Here is a 20788-nt window from a genome sequence, read left to right as displayed (position 1 = left end):
TCTCATTTCACTGAATTACAGATTCAGCAATTCTGCATCTGCTCCCTCTGATATTTCAAAGCTCTTTCAAATCAACTTTATTTTTAATGTTTACATTGCACACAAGACTTTGAATTCTTATACATTTTTTATTAGCTATCTTTTTCATTTTTGTCTACTTTTATAAGTATACTCACTATAGGCGAGGGTGAACCAACTCCAGGGTAATGCTAAAAGTAGCCTAGTGTAATTAATCTATTAACAGCACACACCATAAACCAGTCTTTTAAAAAAGCAGATATGGGAATCATAAGACATTTTTAATCTGACTGGATTTGTATTTAACTTGATTTTAATTGATTAAAAGCATTGTAAGTTACTAATTATAACCCTTTCAATTTAACGGTTATTTAAAGACAACAAAAAGCGTTTACATTATCGAAGCACAGTATGACTGACTTCATTCTAACGTGAGTTTAAGCAAAAAAAAAAAAAAAAAAAATGTAAATTTAAGAGAATAGCAGAGTGTACACCAGAACTATAACGATAACGATACAGGGGAACGATATTGTTGGGATCACTTTCAGAACGATTTTTTTTTTTTTTTTTTTTTTTTTTTTTTACAGCTGAAGAGCAATAAAACACTGACAGCTCATCGGACTTTATTCAAATTTGAAGGACTTGCGCATTTGAAATAGCAGGCAACATTGCAGAGAAGCAAAAAGACATTGCACAGCAAACAGAGTAACATAAAATTACCTCAGGAATACAGCGCTAGTTTGGACAACATTGTCTTGCCTCCTTTGAAGCTGCAGTAGAAAAGAGTACGTATTGTTTTTATTCCACTATATTGACTACATTAGAGATCAGATAGTTTACTAGATTTACTGTGTAGATGCGCTCGAAACGTGCGTGCTGATGACTGGTCGTGTAAATGCAACAAAAAAACAGACAGTTAAAGGTTGTATCAGCGATTTCTAGCCTAAAACATAAAGTGTCAATTTCAGCTGACCTTTCTTCACGATCCGCTCGCTGCCTGCCCCATAAATTGTCTGTGAAAAAACCGCGTCTCTCTGGTCAGCCTAGGGTCCGAGATATGCCAAAAAAACAATCGGCACTACCAACCTTTCCACAGATAAACAAACAGTGTTCCAACCAATCAGCGTCAGGGGTTTGGTGTTGTGGACTTTCGCTCCGCCTCCCTCACATCCCTGCACCAGTAGGAAAGTCCACAACACCAAACCCCTGACGCTGATTGGTTGGAACACTGTTTGTTTATCTGTGGAATAGTTGATAGCGCCGATTGTTTTTTTTTTTTGCCATATCTCGGACCCTAGGCTGACCAGAGAGACGCGGTTTTTATCACAGACAATTTATGGGGCAGGCAGCGAGCGGATCGTGAAGAAAGGTCAGCTGAAATTGACACTTTATGTTTTAGGCTAGAAATCGCTGATACAACCTTTAATGGTTCACTGGTGTGGACGCAAATATAGTTATAGTTGTATTTATAGTTACCGTTCTTGGTGTGAACCGGCCTTAAGAATCAGTAAAGCTATCTATATACTGTTTGATGAATGATTCTCTAACTTATATCATACATACATCTGCACTTTAAAGTATTTTAATTGTTGTTTATGACGAGAGAATTTGCGAGAGTGCTGAATTTAGCACTGATCAAAATTCTGGCATTTCAGTGATGACTCATCTGAACGCTTCTGATTGGCTGCTGCATTCATAAACTCAATGGAGTTGTGTGTGATTGGTTATAATGCACAACGCTGTAAAAAAAACAGTACAAAGAATTATGGTGCAACATGAACAGATTTTAAATTTAATGCTGCAATCAGCACTTTTCATTTATTTTATTTTTTTTAAATATAAATGTTAATATTCTTGTTAATTTAATCATCTTGATAATTTTGTAATATTCATAAAATCAATAAAAACAGAATTTACTAAAAGCTACTTAACCAATTTTAAACTATTATCTGTTTTAAGTGTTTTCACGCATAAGACTTAGAATCCTGGCTATCTATCTATTTTGGTCACATATCTGACTTCTCTGAAATATTTTCCCTGGGTCATTTTTATGCTTTTTTATTTTTTGAGAAATATTTTTTTGGGGGAACACACTCTATGCAGGCCAGGGTTATGTAGTTGTCTCAGTATGGCTGATAGGTGTATTTCTTTCTTTCTGTAGTTTAAACTGTAGAGCATGGTGCTAGCAACATCAAGGCAATGGGTTTGATTCCCAGTGAAAACAAGCACTGATCAAATGTGTACCTTAAATCTAAATTTAACTATACTTTGTTCTCAGCTACTTAACCATCTAACCGCTTGTGTTTGTATACAGTCTTTTTTTTTCTAATAGATGTGTTTTGGTTCAACTACCTTGGGATGGTAACTTTCTGGAATTGAGCAAATAAGGCCCACTGAATTTACAAACATTCTGGTTTTGTACTCTTTTCCTGATTACCTCTTCTGAATGACCTCAAGTCTGTTCTGCACAGCTACATTTCCACAGGTGAACAAAGAGCTTTTAATTGTTAAGGTTTTTATCTAAAGAGTGTTGTTTTATTGATTCACACAGGACAGCTTCAAGGCTAATTATGTCCAATATGGCAATATTTGTCACCTGATATTTTTCAACAAATGGTGTGAATACTAACGTAAACATAGTTTTACGTCTTTTTGTCACTTTTTTTCAGATTTTTAAAATTATTATTAAACCTGTTTCATGCCACCATATGTAAATAAAGCTTTTGAATATTTCACAGTCTTCAGTTTTCTTCCTTCAGTTTCATACTATACAGCTGACGTCGAGAAATCATTAATATGTAGGTCTGCATTAACATATTCAGCACCTCACTGGCTGTCCTGCAGAGAAAGAGAGAGAGAGGGAGAGAGAGAGAGAGAGAGAGAGAGAGAGAGGAGGAAACGTGAGGCTCGACGGAGAGCTGACCGTGTTTTCTACAGGAAACAAATCAGAGAGAGAGAGAGTGAAAATACTGTTGTAACCGCCGTGTTTCGTCGTGGTTTTGTGAGTGTTTTCCTGGAAGCGGACGCTTGGCGAATCAGGGCAATCTGGAGCCCCGTTTGTTTAGACCCCGTAATCCAAGCTAAAGGTGTTTATTTTGTGTGTTTTTGGAGGTGTGAGGCTCGAGACTCCGCGCAGAATGACCGTTGACTGGCCCGTTCTGCTTATCGTTCGCGGGCATTAGGTAAGAGCACTTATTTACACCGATCATGGCTGAAAGAAAAGCAGGTAGCATAACGTTTCTTTTGGGGCACTCACAACAAAAAGACATGTTGTAGCTTCATTTTACTCCGTTAACTCGCCCACATCATGTCTACATCTGATCAAGCTCAGCGAAATCAACCTAAGTCTTCCGAGAGTCTGATATTGTACTTGTTCTTAGGTTAAAGGAACTATCAACACCTCTGTTTGCTTGCGAAACGAGCACCACGCATTTGCTTCGAGGGTCTTTTGGGTCGAAAGGAGGAGAATAATGGCATCGCTGGCCGTCCGGATGCTTATGCTGGGATTGTGGGGTTGTGCTGCTGCTGCTGCGGGAGAGGGACAGTCCACTCCGGCCACATGCTCTCCGCTGTGCCGCTGCGATGAGGACGGAGGAGCGGACTGCTCTGGACGAGGACTGACCACGGTTCCCACCGGCCTCAGCGCTTTCACTTATTACCTGTAAGTCACCACAGTAACGTTTAACTATCAAGTGCATGCTGGAAACAAGTGCATACCGTGTGTATGACGCTAGAAATGTATGGTTCCATTTTCAAAACTGTCTTTGCAATGTGTTACACATGTTACACTTTTCCCTAACGAATTACTGCAGAAACACCCTGTAGCAATCCCCCAAAATTATGACTCATGTAGTTTATGCAGTTACGTAAACTTAGAATAACTTGTCTAAAACAAGTCTAAAGTTGTTTTCAGACCTCAAATAAGTATCACTGATCATGTAATATTAAATCATGATAAACTGTTATGGGACTCAGAAACACAACTGCATATGCTCAGTTTTATTCACAGCATAGCAGAGAGAAAAAATGTAACCAAATGTTAAAAATTAGAAGTGAAAAACCCATAGTGTGGAGAATGATCATTACGTTTAACGTAGGACTGGAAGTTGTTTTCAGGCTGAAATTCATTGGAGAGAGATTTTTCGCTTTGCCGCTCAAAGTCCATCTTGGGCCGCTTTTGGGTACTTTGTGTGAGTGTAACAGACTAAATGCTGTATGACCCAAACTGGTAATATAGAGAGGGCTGCTCATCCATTATTAAATACAGCCAGCCTTTAAAACCTCACCGGCCTGCTTTTAAACCCACGCAGCATAAAAAGGTAGATATTGTGCCAGTTATTTATATTGTGAGGTGAGCTGGGGTCCTTTCTATGAATAGTGCTTTCCATAAATGTCTTTCTCAGCAGTCCGCTGCTGATTTTTACTGGGCATAACAGACACTAATGTTATATCTTATAGTAATGTTACATTTTCTTCATTTTTAATTAACCTTATGGATTCGCTGATAATCTAGGAGCCCTCTTACATTAAAAGACAAAAGTAATTAAGCTTAAAGTGTGTCTAAATATGTGACCCTGGACCACAAACCAGTCATAAGGGTCAAATTTTTGAAATGATATATCATCTGAAAGCTGAATAGGCTTTCCATTGATGTGGGGTTTGTTAGGATAGGACAATATTTGGCTGAGATACAACTATTTGAAAATGTGGAATCTGCAAAAAAATCTAAATATTGAGAAAATCACCTTTAAAGTTGTCCAAATGAAGTTCTTAGTAATGCATAGTACCAATCGAAAATTAAGTTTTGACATATTTACAGTAGGAAATTTACAAATATCTTCATGGAACATGATCTTTACTTAATATCCTAATGATTTTTGGCATAAAAGAAAAAATGATAGTTTTTTAATAATAAATGTATTGTTGGCTATTGTTACAAATATACCTGTTCTATATAAGACTGGTTTTGTGGTTCAGGGTGTCATATACTGTCAAAGAGTAACTTTTACCATTCTGACTAAAGGACAATAGTTATACGCTAACTATACTAGCATCCACACAAATGCACGATAACATTCTTTTTGTTAGTGTGAGCATGAGCTGCCGTTATGCCATCTGCCACGATAAATGCTCTAACTCTTTGAGGTCAGGTGTATTCTGATCGGCTGTCAGTGTTTTAAGTGTTCATCATCATGTTCTGAAATGGATTTCAGTGGTGTTGTTTTTCTGTGTCGTTATTATTACAGCTGGGGTGTTGACTTCCCTATTCTTATAGAATTAAAATGATAATTAAAACTTCTTGATATGAACAGGCCCTAATTCTTGATGCTGACTCCTATGGTCTGAATCAGTGGAGCACTCGCATCAGCTGTGCACGTCTCGCTGGTTGACTTTGAGAACTTTTTACCCCTCAAGTTTTTCCATCTGTCTTAATACAGAAAGACTGGTTTATTGTTGGGCTGAGCCAGAGCCCGCTGTCTGTGGCACGTGTGAATCACATCCCTCACCTCATTACACTTTACCAGCATTTATTGTGTTTTGTGATTAAGTGTGGTACTTTTCTGCCAAAGTGTTTAGAAGTGCGTCTGGAGGCAAGTGTTTATTCTGCAGCTCTCTCTCCTCGGAGCCCATGCGTTTTGAAAACAGCTTGACCGGGCTCTCGAAATATCTCTGCCAAGCTGCAGCGTGTAACCCAACGCCAAGCTAAGTCCAGTCTGGAGAAGCGATAAAGCCAGAAATAAAGCCACAGAGTTAACACTAGTGGCAGCAGTGACCATCTTGGATATCAGTGAATTATATGCAAATGGGGGGCTGCATGCATAGGCATCAGGAGGATGCTAACACCCTCGCTTGGTTTTTTTTTTTTTTTGCTAGACAGCTTCATCATCATAAAAATGATATTGACCAGTATGAAAAAAAATATCAGCAGGTCATAAAGAGTTGGCATGAAATTAGTATTATTTTTTTTATAGGTAAATATAGAAAAAAGATCTGTTGCTACATCTTCTTAAATGCAATTTAATAAAATAAAGACTATTAAAATATGGTATGACACTTTCTTTTATTTTAAACAGATTCTGGTTTTGTTTTAGCGTGGTCCTGTTTTTGCAACAAACAAAAAAACGCACATTAATGATCAATCCACAAGTGATCCTGAGCAGATGACGGGACATCTGTCAGTCAGTCTGTGCGGTAATAGTCATGAGCTGTGAAATGCGCTGCCACCGTCGTCCTAGCCGCATTGCTGCATCCGGCTGCGACGGCCTGCTGCACGCTTAACTGCATTTCTGGTATTTATTTATGTAATTGATAATAGTAGGGCAGTTCTCTCTGCCCGTCCTCTGGGTTGCCTTCAGCTGTCGCCACACTGTCTCTCCCCGCAGAGAAGAACAGAACTGGAGAATTAGCGAGAGAAAGGACAATAGAGGGAGGGAGTTGGAGTTTCAAAACTGGTAAAGTGACAAAGAAAAATATTTTGAAGTATTAGCATTCGAGAAAAGGCAAGGGAGGGAAACGTGTAAAAGTGTGAAAGAAAGAGAGTAGGCACAGTCTGGTTGATCATTATTTTCCTAGTCCAGATAGCAGCCCTCAGTCTTGTAGGGTTAATATAGTTTGCTCACTTCAACAGGTTGTTGCGCAATGCTTCAGGTTAATCATACTCTGTTTAGGCGGAGTAACAGAGCAGGGCAGGTGAGAGACTTAGCACCGGCTTAAGAAACAAATATGCACTGTAGTATCGCTCCACACCAGGGAAACTTTGACCTTGACTGTGCTGTATGAGCGGATGTAACTATATACTTAAGTCCCAATGCAAGTGGTTCATAGCTTATTACACTCGGCTTTCGATCAAATGGCCTTCATAATGTTTTAACAAGCACCTCATAAACATTTGTCTGTTATGTTGTATGGGGGAGGGGGAGAAGTATGTAACTGATGTTTTTGGAAAAGTATCACCTGAATGTATTTTAGAATTTTATCTTGTAATATCCTTACACGCTTAAAAATAAAGGTTCTTTATTGGTATTCCTTGAGGAACTTTTAACATCCGTCGAAGTTTTTCATTCCATTATCATTAAAATGCTCTTTTAAGAACTAAAAGGTTTCATGGACGTTAAATGTTTTTAATGGAATTATCAATGCCAATTAGGAACCTTTATTTTTAGGGGTGTGAATGTCTTATATAGTTGTTTTTGCTAGTTGTTTGACGTGCTTACTTTATTGGCATAAAGATACAGTAGCTTTGTTACTGACAATTTCTTTTTTTTTTTTAAGAAGTTTTAATTACTCCAGTCTTCAGTGTCACATGATTCTTCAGAAATCATTCTAATATGCTGATTTGCTGTTCAAGAAACGTACATTATTATTATTATTATTATTATTATTATTATTATTATTATCAATATTTAAATTGTTGAGTACATTTTTTCGGGGTTCTTTGATGAATAGAAAGATCCAAAGATCAGCATTTATCTGAAATAAAAAAGCTTTAACATTATACACTATACCATTCAAAATCTTGAAGTCCGTTTTATTATTTATTTTTTTTTTTTAAAGAAATTATAGAAATTAATACTTTTATTTGACAAGAATGCTTTAAATTGCCCGAAAGTGATGACATAGACATTTATAATGTTACAAAAGATTTCTATTTCATGATGTATGGTTTGTTAGGATAGGACAATATTTGGTTGAGATACATCTATTTGAAATCAGAAATCTGAGGATGCAAAAAAATCAAAAAGACTGAGAAAATCACCTTTAAAGTTGTCCAAATTAGGTTCTTAACAATGCATATTACAAATCAAAAATTACATTTTGATATGTTTACAGTAGGAATTTTACAAAAAATCTTCATGGAACATGAACTTTACTTAATTTCTTAATGATTTTTGGCATAAAAGAAAAATCAATAATTTTGACCCATACAATGTATTTTTGGCTATTGCTACAAATATACCCCAGCGACTTAAGACTGGTTTTGTGATCCAGGGTCACATATATGCTGTTCTTTTGAACTTTCTATTTATCAAAGCAACCTGAAAAAAATCTACTCAGCTGTTTTCAACGTAATATATGTACTTTGTTTTAATTGCTAAATTAAGAAATATTGATGACAAAAGCATTTAATTGTCTATTTAATTGAAATCATGAAATCATGAAAACGGACACAATTTAACAGCAATTTATTAATGTTAAATGTAAAATGTTTAAAGACTTATGAAATACATTTTTCCCCTTAAATTCAGTTTTATTTTTTACCAAATTCTGTGTTTTTCATAAATTTTTTGTGTACCATTTTAATGGTTTCATAAAATTTTAATGATTAAAAACATCTCTAATTAATTGATTTTAATAAAAAATGATTTATTATTATTTATTTTAAAAAAATCAGAAGTACTGTGTTGTATATTTATATTTTTCTAGTAAATGATTTTTCAGGTAAATATTTCTTAAAAATAATGTTTTAATAATAATTTTATTATTAGTAGTAGTACTATCATTACATTAAGTAATATATTTCTGTCACAGTTTCTTCAAGTTAAGCCAAACTTTTATTTAGACAGGTTGATGGGAAGACCTTTAAGTTCCTGTTTGTATATGATATGACGATCAGTATGTGTGTAGTAAACAAAACAGTAATAATATTCAATGTTTTTTGAGCAGCAAATCAGAATATTACAATGATTTCTGAAGGATCATGTGACTGGAGTAATGATGCTAAAAATTCATTTTAGAAATCACAGGAATAAATTACATTTTAAAGTATATTCAAATAGAACACAGTTATTTTAAATAGTAAAAATCTTTTGTACTGTTTTTGCAGTACTTTGGATCAAATAAATGCAGGCTTGGTGAGCAGAAGAGACTTAAAAAAACATTAAAATTGTACTGTTCAAAAACTTTCGACTGGTAGTGTGTGTATATATATTAAAATATTTTCTAGCCTTTTCACTTCCTCCCTTACACGTCTTGTTCTTATCCAGTAAGTTTAAAGAATGCTTTTTTTTTTACGATTCAATGGCACGTCCTTCATAGTCCAGCGCGTGACTGCTTTACTTTTGGCCTTTTGCTACTTTTCAGTCTACCTTGCCTATTTTTTGGTGTCCCCTCACTGGCTGAAAGAATTTCCCTTGTGTATATGTGTGTGTGCACTGGCTTAGTGCAGTGGGGATATCCCCCCTTAACCGTCTGTCCACACGCCATTAGCCCACTCTTGTCTCAGCCTCAGTAAAGCCCTTCAGCATTGAGGAGCTGGAATGTGCCTTTGTGTCCCATTAACAAAACAGAGACGCCATGTTCTTTTCCATCTTAAAGGCTGTGGGAAGGGTTGCACGTCTACAAGCTCAGTCAGATGGAACCGGCTGCACCATTTTTCCACACCTTTCCTTGTCTGAATGTATAGAGCGATTAGTGATCGCTTTTTTCACGTTCACCTCTGAAGACAATACCGTTTCTGTGCAGTCAAGAGGTACGTGACAGAAAGTGACTGGTGAGGTAATGCACTTTTAATGGGAGATTTAACGTGAAGTGGAGGATAAAAGTTTGTCAATGCTTTTTTTTTTTGAGAGAGCACCACCAGAGAAAGTGACACTGTTTCCTTGAATCAATGCAATGCAATGCTTCACCTGAAGATGGTTTGTGTGCCTCAGTGCCGCACAAATGATTTACAGCTCTGATGTTACGAGGTGTATTGGGATAGTTCAGGATAAAGGTTGTTTTATGTACATGAACACAGGCAGCCTTCAGTCATACCTGCACACACACATACACACAGGTCATGAGAAGAGCTCTGGAGGAGAAGAGGGCCCTCTGTGTTCAGCATTCTGGCAAAGACTCTCTCAGCCGTTAAAGGTGAAGCCTCATGAATGTCTGTGACCGCAATTTTTCAAGAACAACATTGCATATCCAGTTCGAGTACCAAGCATTGAACTTACTACAAAAAAATCTAGGGTTAAGAACCAAGTTACAAGTGTAAAGAACCATTCACAGCTGTCAAACGTACCAAAATACTATGACAGAGTCTTGTAATACTTGTTACTTGTTACTACTACTCTTGTCAACCCGTTCTCGTGAATGATTTTAGTTTTTTTAGTGAATCAAAATATAATTTACAGTTAAACCTAAATCAGTTTATTTACTGACTGGTTGTTCATGTGACATTGTGTAGATAATGATGTCCATTATACAGTTTGTCTGTAGACATTTATAAATATTAATGAATGAAATATTATTGCATTTTTGTTTTGTTAGGTATGGCTTATGGCAAAATATTGGATTGAACTAAATCTGCCGGTAAAAAGGTGTTAAACACACCCTGTATAATAATTGTTTGGTAACACTTTAGATTAGGGAACACTTAGTCACTATTAACTCTTTGCTTGTTAGCATGCATATTGGCTTTTTATTAATACTTATTTATTCGTACAAAGCACATATTAATGCCTTATTCTGCTTCACTATATTTTAGATTCCTTAACCCTACCCCATACCTAAACATAACTATTACAACTACCTTACTCACTATCAATAAGCAGCAAATTTAGTTTACTAAAGGAAATATAGTGAATATGTTTTGAATATGAATATAGCAATTTTCTTATTGAATCATCTCGTAATTTGGCAATGGAGTCACTTTTTTTTATTCACTATGAAATCCTTTTTTTTTTTTTTTTTTTTTTTTTTTTTTTCAAATTCATTTTTTTCCGTTTTAGTTTTTCTGGATTCCGTTTTTTTCTGTTTCAATTTTGCTAGACTCTTTTTGTAATTGTTAAATTAGGAAATATTGATGAAAAAGCATGTCTATTTAATTGAAATCACAAAATCATGAAAACGGACAAAATTTAACTGCAATTTATTAAAAGTTTAACAAAAATAAAAAATTTAAAGCCCTATGAAATACATTTTTTCCCTCAAATTCAGTTTTAATTTGACCAAATTCTGTTTTTCATAATTTTTTTGGTATAACATTTTAATGGTTTTATTAAATTTTAATAATTAAAAACATCACTAATTAATTGACTTTATTAAAAAATGTTTTTTTTTTTTTTTTTTTTTTTTTTTTTTTCAGAAATACTGTGTTGTATATTTATATTTTTCTGGTAAATGATTTTTCAGGTCAATATTTCTTAAAAAAATGTTTTAAGAATAACTTTATTAGTAGTAGTAGTACTATCATTACATTAAGTAATGTATTTCTGTCACTGTTTCTTCAAGTTAAGCCAAACTTTTATTTATACAGGTTGCTGGGAAGACCTTTAAGTTTCTTTTTGTATATGATATGATGATCAGTTAGGGCTGGGGGTAAACGATTATTTTTAAGACGATTATTCGGGCGATTATTTTATCGAATAGTCGACTATTCTAATGACTAATTAGATGATTTATCTTTTTTTTTTTTTTTTTACATAGTTAGCAGTTTCCTCCTAAAAGATGCTCCCAAATGGAAGTCGTGCTGGTGTGGTATGCTAGCTCCATCTTGCAAAGACTGCATATAACTATACCCTTACGTTTCTGGCTGTGTTTAAAATATTCCCACACCTTTGAGGTAGGATGGCGAGTTGTTTTCTGATGACAGGGCTTGACATTAAGCTTTGACATGTGCTTGTCCTTCGGACAAGTAAATCAGACATTCACTTGTCCGAGTAAAAAAAAAAATTATTGTCCAAGGCAAAAAAGAGCCTTTTTTTGCCGTAAATTAATCTTTTCTGAAGCAATAGTCTCATCACTGCTCTATAAGGTCTTACTTTAATCAGAATATTTGTGATATTTGCCTTAAATTGATTCTAGGACACTTTTTAACTTTATTTTCCTAACCTTACTAAATGTGTCATCATTTACATTAAATTCTGAAATTTTATCAATGCATTCAATTAGAATAACTAGACTCTGTATGGTTACCATTCAGATTAAATCAGTATCAACAAACTCCATCTTTCCACTACACAGGAAAAACCCAGACTGCATCGAAAATGCTATTTAAATGTATTTACTTAGACTGTTTAATGAAGATAAGAGGTTCCAAAAAAATGCATTTACACAGTAAAATTGCAAATACATAAATAATGTTATAAGAATAATGTTGTACTTTTTTTAACATATAAATCTAAAATGTTGAAAAAATGCAATACTTTTAAATATGAAACCGAACCACCAATAGGTGGCAGTAAGTCACTGTCTTAATGAGTGAGTCACGGATTCAACCAGTTCGTTCACTGACTCACCTCATTCATTAAATTAAATGCTAAATCATTCAGTATTGAAACGCCGCTGTGTGTTTCTCAGATTTGCGACTGTTCTGCTGCTTATTTCGTTAACAAAAACAGTCAGTGATGTGTCTAAAAATGTAAGTCAGTTAATATTAAATACTAGTTTATTGAACTACTGTTGTATAAAATCAATGTCACGTTTGCAATCGTAATGTTGCTTACCTATATAATATGTTATACAATATTTATCTTTTTTTTTCTACCGCAGTATGTTTGTTTCTTTGTGTATGCTGTTGCGCCTATTAGTTTTAAAATTTCCGTGATTTAGATGCACGAGCTTGATGCTTGATACTGTCCGTTTTCAGTCACCGTTTACACTGTAAGTAATACAATCAGAATCATTCTCACCAAAGTTTCGGTGCTACGCTAGTTATTGTTTGTTATTGATATATCAGGTTACTTGTCCGGTCGGGCAAGTAAAATTCTCCTTCACTTGCCCATTCACAAAATTCACTTGTCCCGGTCAAGCGGTCAAGCGGACAAGCTTTAATGTCGAGCCCTGTTTCTGATGACATGTATTGCTTGGGAGTGCAGGCTGCTGAACCTGAGAAGTGGACTGAGTTTCGTTATCCATGCTGCTTTGTTTTGGTCACCCACATGCGTCTGGTGAGTGGGCATGATGTGTCGACTACTGGATTTGACGTCAACGTTTTTTTAGAACCGAGTCGTCGACGTCATCGACGCGTCGCTGCAGGCCTACGATCAGTATGTGTGTAGTAAGCAAAACAGTGCATCTGTGCCATTCATTCACACAGAGACATGCAGAACATGCAGAATTCATATTTAAAAAATTGTATTTTTGCATCTTAATATTTACAGATGTGAATAAGTGTACTAATCTTGTTTTGATTTCAAAATTCAGCAAATTTTACGTTATACAGTAAATGTCATTTTTTTAAATGGATTTCGCTATTCTGACCACATTTTCTGCATTGGAGAAATCATAGGGCCCTGTTAGTCTTTAAAAAAAAAGTTAAAAAAAAATAAAAAGTTAATTAGAACTGAAAATGTTAAGTGGAGTTGAAACTGAAGCGGTGGAATTCTTTTGCTTCCCATACCTAGTAACATCTGTCTGTCGCTCTGTGTCTTTCCCTTTTTGGTGCCTTTGGCTTTCTTTCTCTTCCCTGTATTTTGATGAGCATGAACGATGGTTTATGATGATTAGAGAGACACGTAAGAGCTTTTCTCTCACTCAGAAATAGTGGGTGTGGGACAAAGAGAGAGACTGTTAGGCTGCCAGAATTTCTTAAAGCATTGCGAGTGTTTACACATGCAGCACTCAGACCTCAAATCAAGCCTTATTGGCCATGCCCTTGTTCCGTGGATTTCATCCCATGTGGAGAAAATATCCACCAAATGTCCGTTCTGCTGTGAGGAACTGTGAGGGCTGGATTAGTGGACTGACAAGTAGTCCCCAGTAGGAGTCTGGCCGGAGATGAGCTCTAATCCAAGGTTTGCGTTCTCTGGATCTCCAGTGGTTAGACTCCTTGAGAAGTGTCCAGCAGCTGAAGAAGTGCGGATGTCTTCTCTGTCCAGCTCTTCCAGTAAGGAGTGTTTAACATGGCACCTCTCCTCCTCTGCGAACGTTTGAACGTTTGAACGTGTGTGGTCCTACGTGGTGCCACTTGGCTGGCATTTCCTCTCTGCCCGCGTGCGTGACCCCCGCTGACCTCGAGTCGCAGGGTCCATCATCGCTCCACAGCCGCTCACACTTCCTGACCTGGAGATGACCCCCTCGGGTCCCCTGCATCTGTCCACGCGCTGCCCCTGCCAACAATTTGTGTGTGTTTATGAGTGTGAGAGAGACAGAAAAGCAGAACGTGTTGAATTTATTTAAACTGAGCTGATGATACATTATGTCTAGAGGGCAGTAAAATAAACAGTTATTCCCAGTTCATCATTTTCTTCCTCATTTCGAAAACCTCTGCTGTCGTCTTGTCTGTGTGGCATGTCATATTTAAGCCAGTCATGCTTCATTTTGCGTTGCTATTTTTAAGATTTGCAATATTTTGTGTGTGTATGTGTGTGTGTGTGTGTGAGAAAGAGAGAGAGAGAGAGAGAGAGAGAAAGAGTAATGTCAGCACTTTAAAACTTTCAGCAGGCACGTTCACATTGATGACCGTTTGCAGTAACAAAACAACCATTATTTTGCATGAGATTCGAGAAGTCACCATGAAAATCTAACTACACACAGAAAAGATCTCTTTTCACACAAAGCCTAATCAGGCTGCATTGAAATGAAAAAATGAGGGCATAGTTGATATTTCACAGATTTTTTTTTTTGGTAAATTTTTTCCGTTGACCATGCCCAGTCAGTCGCTCTTACTAATTACATTATGAGTATCTGAGAAAAATAAAAACTGTACAATTTTTATTTGATCAAAAAAAAAAAAAAAGGTTTTCTTAATATATATTTAAAAATGTACTTAAACATAATTTATTTGAAATGAAAATGTCTTCACTGTCACTTTAATTTAATGCATGATTAAAGATGAAGGAACGAATGCTAAATGAAAGCATTAATTCCCTTTATTTCCCTATATTTTCAAGGGTAGTGTATATTGGTTACACTTTATGAAACGTTTGTTTTTGTGCATGTATCTTTAAATGCAATTGAGCTGCTGCTCCCCACCCCCTTTTTCATATTAGGGTTGTCCCTTTACAGCTCGTACCTCAGATATTCTCCCAAAAAACATCTGTTTGGTTTTGATTATCATGTCTATCGCACTGAAATTATTAATTTTAAAGCTATATTAGTTTAAACTTCTGATATACGTTTTTTTTTTTTCGAGCGCACACATCCAAAGCATGTGCACAGAAAGCAGCATGTGAGTACTAAACTAAGTTATCTTTCATGTCTTATTGCGCTTAAACTGTCAAATACACACAAGTTTACATGAGTTACAAAAACAGTCAATGTCTGTGAAGGTAAACAGCTGGGAGAGAAATTGCATGTTTATTGTATATTAGATCTGTGTGGCAGCAGCGTAATATACATTAAATAAATCAATAAATTCACTGCTCTCTTGTCTCCTCTGAGGCTGTGGTTCTAAATAGTGTTCTGTGCGTGTCTGTGCAGCCAAAGACTGAACAGTTAGCATGCTTTGCTTGAACTTTTGCCATGGTGTTAAAACTAGTACACTGTTTACCAAAAAAAAAAATAAATTACTGGGTTGTTGTTTTTCACATTTTCTGGGTTGGTAGATGCAGCGGGGGCCTGAATATAGCACTTAAACACTTAAAAAAGTCAGATTTTCATGATATGTCACCTTTATAATCAGCAGTTTATACAAATTCAGATTTAAGGTATTCATAATTCTAATGCGCTGTATACTAGCTAATGATCTGTGCAGAAAGGATGACTCATGAATGTTTATTAAGTTACTTAGCAATTTTCACTTGCAAACACTCACACACAGTAGAGTTGTAAGAGGTTAGACTTAGACTATGTGTAGAGAAGGCAGGACAGAATATGGGGTAGTAAGGTAGTGAAGAGGCCCCTTTGTAATTTATTAAAGTGCTGAATTCTATTCAGAGTCAGTCTGATTCACTATGTTTGGTCTAAACCAGATGAGAGAGTTGCAAGGATGGCTGGACACTCCCTTTCGACTCACTCCATTCACACGCTCGAGTTCATCTCCGTTCTCCTGAAACGAAAGGTTGTGGACGCTTACAGAGTTGGCCGTGTGATTATTTAGAGATCGTTCATGGTCAATAGTGTTGTTGGGATGCAGGCAGGTTGCCTTGGCAGTTAATGGTTTTGTTTAATGTGAGCTTCCTGATGGAGCCTTGAAGAAGGCCATCTGCTGCGTTAGAAACGCCTGTCTCCCATCACATCGTCTTTTTCTAATGGACACCAGACAAATGACAGGATGAGGATCTGAGATCAGTGGAAAGGAATGAAGGGGAAGGATGGAGAGAGAAACAGAGGGAGAGAGATGGGCCGAACGATAAACAGAGGGGTATACTGAGTGAGATGAACTGGGAAAGCACTGAGCCACACACACACACACACACGCATGCACACATTCTGTCTCTTAGTGTCACAACACACACCGACACGCAAATAGGTGAAGCCACAGACAGGTCTGTACACACACTCTTACTGGAAGGTGGGAAGCCTCTCTGGTCTCACTGGAATGTGAAATGGCTTCCCAGAAAACTGGTTTTATTTGGGTTTCGTTCCCATCAAGCTTCCGTCCAGCACAGCTCACCTCTCCAGAGAGAAAGAGAGCGAACGCATGAACCAATTTTTCTGAATGCTGTCAGTGTCGAACCCTTATGGGAGGCAACTTGCATTTAGGTGATGCTGTCAAAGACATCTGGACAGGACTCACTGCCAAACATTAGCAAGCATGTGGAATTTTGACCTTGCTGATATTGTTTTAAAACAACTGTTATTTTAAGCTGTTGAGATATCAGCTGATTAATGTCAGATATTGGCTAATATCCTGATAGCTTATCTTTCTCAAGTGGAAGAATGTTTCCTTCTCACAAGAGTTTTTTTGTTTATTGTTATGCTGTACAAGTACATAGTACAAGTGCATTTAAATGAAGAATTTATTGCGGCAGGCTGACGTATTCTGTTAACTTTCATTTTGATTGTAGATACAATAAACTCATATAATTTAGGTAATTACAAGTTATTATATTTTAATGATAGAAGTGGAAAATTGCAGGATTTACAGTCAGGAAGAGTTTTTAATGCATTATTTTTGTTTTAGAGATAGATAATTCGCATTTGGAGACTATATTAAAGAAATGGGTCACCCGAAAATTCTATCATCATTTACCTCCTTCATCCAATTCCAAAAGCTTATTTTCTTCTGGAGATGGACATATAAAAATTAGATGTTTATTATCATTGTTTATTTAGTGCTCAAGTAACATTTCTAATTGTTATCATTGTTGCAATTTTTTTCAGTATTCTGAAAGAATCCTTTGATTCTTTTAGGATCCTTGCCAAATAGAAATTTATCACTGATTTATTATTAATTAACACAAATTCATGAGATTATCACTCATTTATTGATATTTAAATTCAGTACCATTGAATATGTGACAGCATGATTGAGATTTGAGTGCTATATGAGCACACACCACACTTGTAGCCGTAAGTAATCACAGTGTGCAAATATACAGCTATATTGCACGCCTACGAGTGTGATATTGCAGTGTGTAAATGCATAAGAAACAATAATGGAGTGTCATTAAAATCCCTCTTTCGTGCAGAACTACTTCCTTCCGCCACAAATTCAAATCTCAGTTTGACCGTTAAACAGCTGAGCCCAAGCCTCAAGAACTAGTAATGAAGGAACGTTGAGTTGCTTCATTAAAAGCGTATTGTATTACTGTATTTTAAAAAACTGTATTATGTAGAGTTTTATGAGAGAGAGATGGACTGAGTGGGTGTAATCACCTGCATCTAATAATTCATTCTTCAGCTCAATCTCATATTTACAATAAAACATTAGTTTGAATGTCCACTGAGGAAAGGATATATTTGTTGTACTATCCTTTTAATTATTAGGGTTCGATTTCGGATGACAGCGCTGCTCAGTGCATTTGTTGGCTGTGTCTTACAATGTGTTGCTGATGTAAAAATAACTCTCAGTCTCTTTTAATATGAAAGCCTTTACCTCTGACTCACTCATAAAAACAATCTCTTGTTGCCATTTACTGGCGGAATAATGTAACCAGTCACCATCACTAAACACACCATTTCCCAATACTAAATACGATAATTAAATACTACTATTTATATAAAATATTATTTATTGAATAATAAAATGTAATAAACAGCAACAGCTATCATAAAAGTTGCTAGACAATTCAGTCAAAAGTACAAAGGCAGCGCTCTCATATACAGCATTAAATTTACATAAAATAAAGTGAATAGATTTTGCCCTCAGCCAAAACTATTTGCTCTAGAGCAAATAATAGTTTAATGAGACAAAAAACTGCCCATTAGATTTACCCCAAACAATTACATTTAACCACTATAGAGACATCAGAGCCAGCTGTAAATTTCAGAAGATCTGGCCGAGGTAAGGCTGTTATCGAAGGGTTCATGAGTGCTGAAGGGCGCTGTCACCCTGGAGCTCACATCTCCAAAAACACAAGTGTTTTTTAAACATTTTCAAACAGATGTTGTCTTTATTAACAATCCGCATATATGAGGTGTAAACGAGTACATTCTTCTTATAAAACTACATTCAGTGACACAAAAACAGTATTATTTTTTAAATTATAGTGGATTTTGGTGTCCACCAGAGTTCTTTATCACTAGAATATTGCACTCCTCTCAGCAAATCAGATTCAAGGAGCAGAAGGAACTGTTGTATAAAGAATAATACATAGCTATTAGTTCTATACTGTTCTGCTACATGACTTTAGAGGACTTGTGGTACTTTGTTGTAGGGTTGGGTATCAAGAACCAGTTCCATTTTAGACTTTTAATGTGATTTCTAAACTATTTAAGTGCTGGAAAGAAAAGAACTTGCACACTGTTTGCATGCAGCACACACATCTGAAGCGTGAACAGTGGTTTCTCGGGTTCCCGACCTGTGTCCATTCTCGAACAGCTCTGGCATTTCCACTGCAGAAAAGGTTGTTCCGGGCTGCAACTGACTTCTCTTTCACATTTATAGACCAGTATGCACGAAATACGTCAGTATATCATCATAAACACAGTCATTTTTTGTCTTAAGTGATCATAAGCAGAAGGTATGAAAAGGTATTTGAAAGGTAAGAAAACACATGTGTAACAGTATTTTTAGATCTGTTCGGTGTTAAAGACAGCCGTCTAATAAACGTGCCGCCTGTCATTAACATCAAAGAACAAAAGAAAATCTTTAACTGACTGAATATCTTTAGTAAATTTAATGAGGATTAACCAATAATTTATTTATGAAAGGAAAACTATGCAAAGTTTTTAAACTTTTGATTTCAATTTCTGTACCTGACATTTGTTCAGTCTTGTTTATTTATGCTATTGCTGATTGATTTGTTTGTTCCTATTTTATTGCTTGTCTTTAACAATTTAATGTTTGAAATTTATATTAGTCTATTTGTTTTTCCGTGGTATTTTTTTTTGGTAAAACCATAGGCAAAAGACAGAATAAATATGTTTGACATCTAAATGTTTGACTTAAAACTTTTTAATGGATTTTTTTTATCTTATTGGAATCGGAATTTGAAATCGATAAGAATCAGAATCGATAAGCAGAATCAAAACTGGAATTCTAACGATACCCAACCCTACTTTGTTTTGATACTTGATGGTGCTTTTTTGTTATTTTTGAAGCCATTCATAAGCCATTTCAGTGAATGGGAATGTACAACCTGGAATTTCGGCAAAACACTTTAAATTGTGTTCCACACAAGAAAGAAATTCAGAGTTTGGATTGACGTGATGGTGAGTAAATTATGACAGAATGTTTGGGTGAACTATCCTGTGAAGTCTGTTTTGTTAATTATGATACTTTACATAATATAATTTGCATTTAAGTAAATAAAGAAGGGAGGTGAAGAGAGTCTACATTTGAATGGTTTGCTCTTGGCAAACGTTGCAGTCCGACTCCCTTGTATGTTGTTTGTGTGGATCGGTGGTGTGTTCAGCCTTGTCCATATCTCATTACAGATAGGCTATCAGCACAGCCCCAACACACTGTGTGCTTACAGCCGTGGTGTTCCTGTGGAATTAGCGGCTTAATATACTTCCTTTCTCGCATTCCTGCTGTCTTTCTCTTTCTGTAAATCCTTTGCTTTCTCTCAGACTGTGACTTTTTTTTTTTTTTTTTTTTTTTTTGTGGGTTGACATGTTTGCTCTCAAGGCTGAGTGTTTGTGTTAGAGCTCACGTGAGGGAATTGGCTTCTTGCTCTGTGACTCCAGAACTGTAGCCCTTCTTTGACTGGACATAGAGCTGCTTGTGTGTTGGTATGACTTGGTGAATATATTTTATTTTTTTATACGTTTTTGTTTTCATAGGGTATAAGTTATGCGTGCCTGTGTGTGGTCGTGTTCTCTTCTTTTAGTATAGGGCAAGTCTGTAGATTTTTTTTTTAGGATCTCAGGTAGTTTAGTTCAAAGAGGGTTTAGACTGGAACTCATTACTCATAGTTTAAATCCCATGTTCTGCGTCAGACAGCCCTTTTTTCCCAAACATTTCAAGAAAAACATTAAAGTGCCGTCTTCCCAAACATTTAAAGATCCAAATACCATGTTTGAATTCATATACACAGCTTACATCCTATGTTTGAGGCCATCAGGCCTGTCTTTCTTAAAGAAAAAATACCTTACACTGAGCTTGTGGACTTCTTATCTTTCAGCTTTTTTTACGATTTCATGATTCAAACCATATAATTGTCTTCTTGAATGGCAGACAGTTTGCCGGAGCTCAAATATGACTCAAACTTTTCTCTTGTGTAGAGAAGGAGAGGAATTTGTCAAGCATGACATCATCCAACCCACTGATAGGCTTCTAGTGTTTAGTGTTCACTCT

The 20788-nt window shown here is 36.0% G+C and overlaps 1 protein-coding gene across 1 annotated transcript in view; it reads left to right on the top strand.

The window, feature by feature from the left end:
* Positions 1-2918: 2918 nt before the first annotated feature.
* lgr4 (leucine-rich repeat containing G protein-coupled receptor 4) overlaps positions 2919-20788 on the top strand; it is a 70811-nt gene continuing 52941 nt past the window's right edge. The window contains 2 exon segments of the mRNA XM_073836172.1: positions 2919-3200; positions 3399-3679. Coding sequence (XP_073692273.1) covers positions 3489-3679 — 191 coding nt within the window. The 5' untranslated portion in view covers positions 2919-3200; positions 3399-3488.

The sequence above is a fragment of the Garra rufa genome, chromosome 3 (assembly GCF_049309525.1).
Source record: "Garra rufa chromosome 3, GarRuf1.0, whole genome shotgun sequence".
In the NCBI taxonomy this organism is placed as follows: Eukaryota; Metazoa; Chordata; class Actinopteri; order Cypriniformes; family Cyprinidae; genus Garra; species Garra rufa.
The sequence above is the reverse complement of the archived record's forward strand: the minus strand, read 5'-3'. Positions and strand labels throughout refer to the sequence as shown.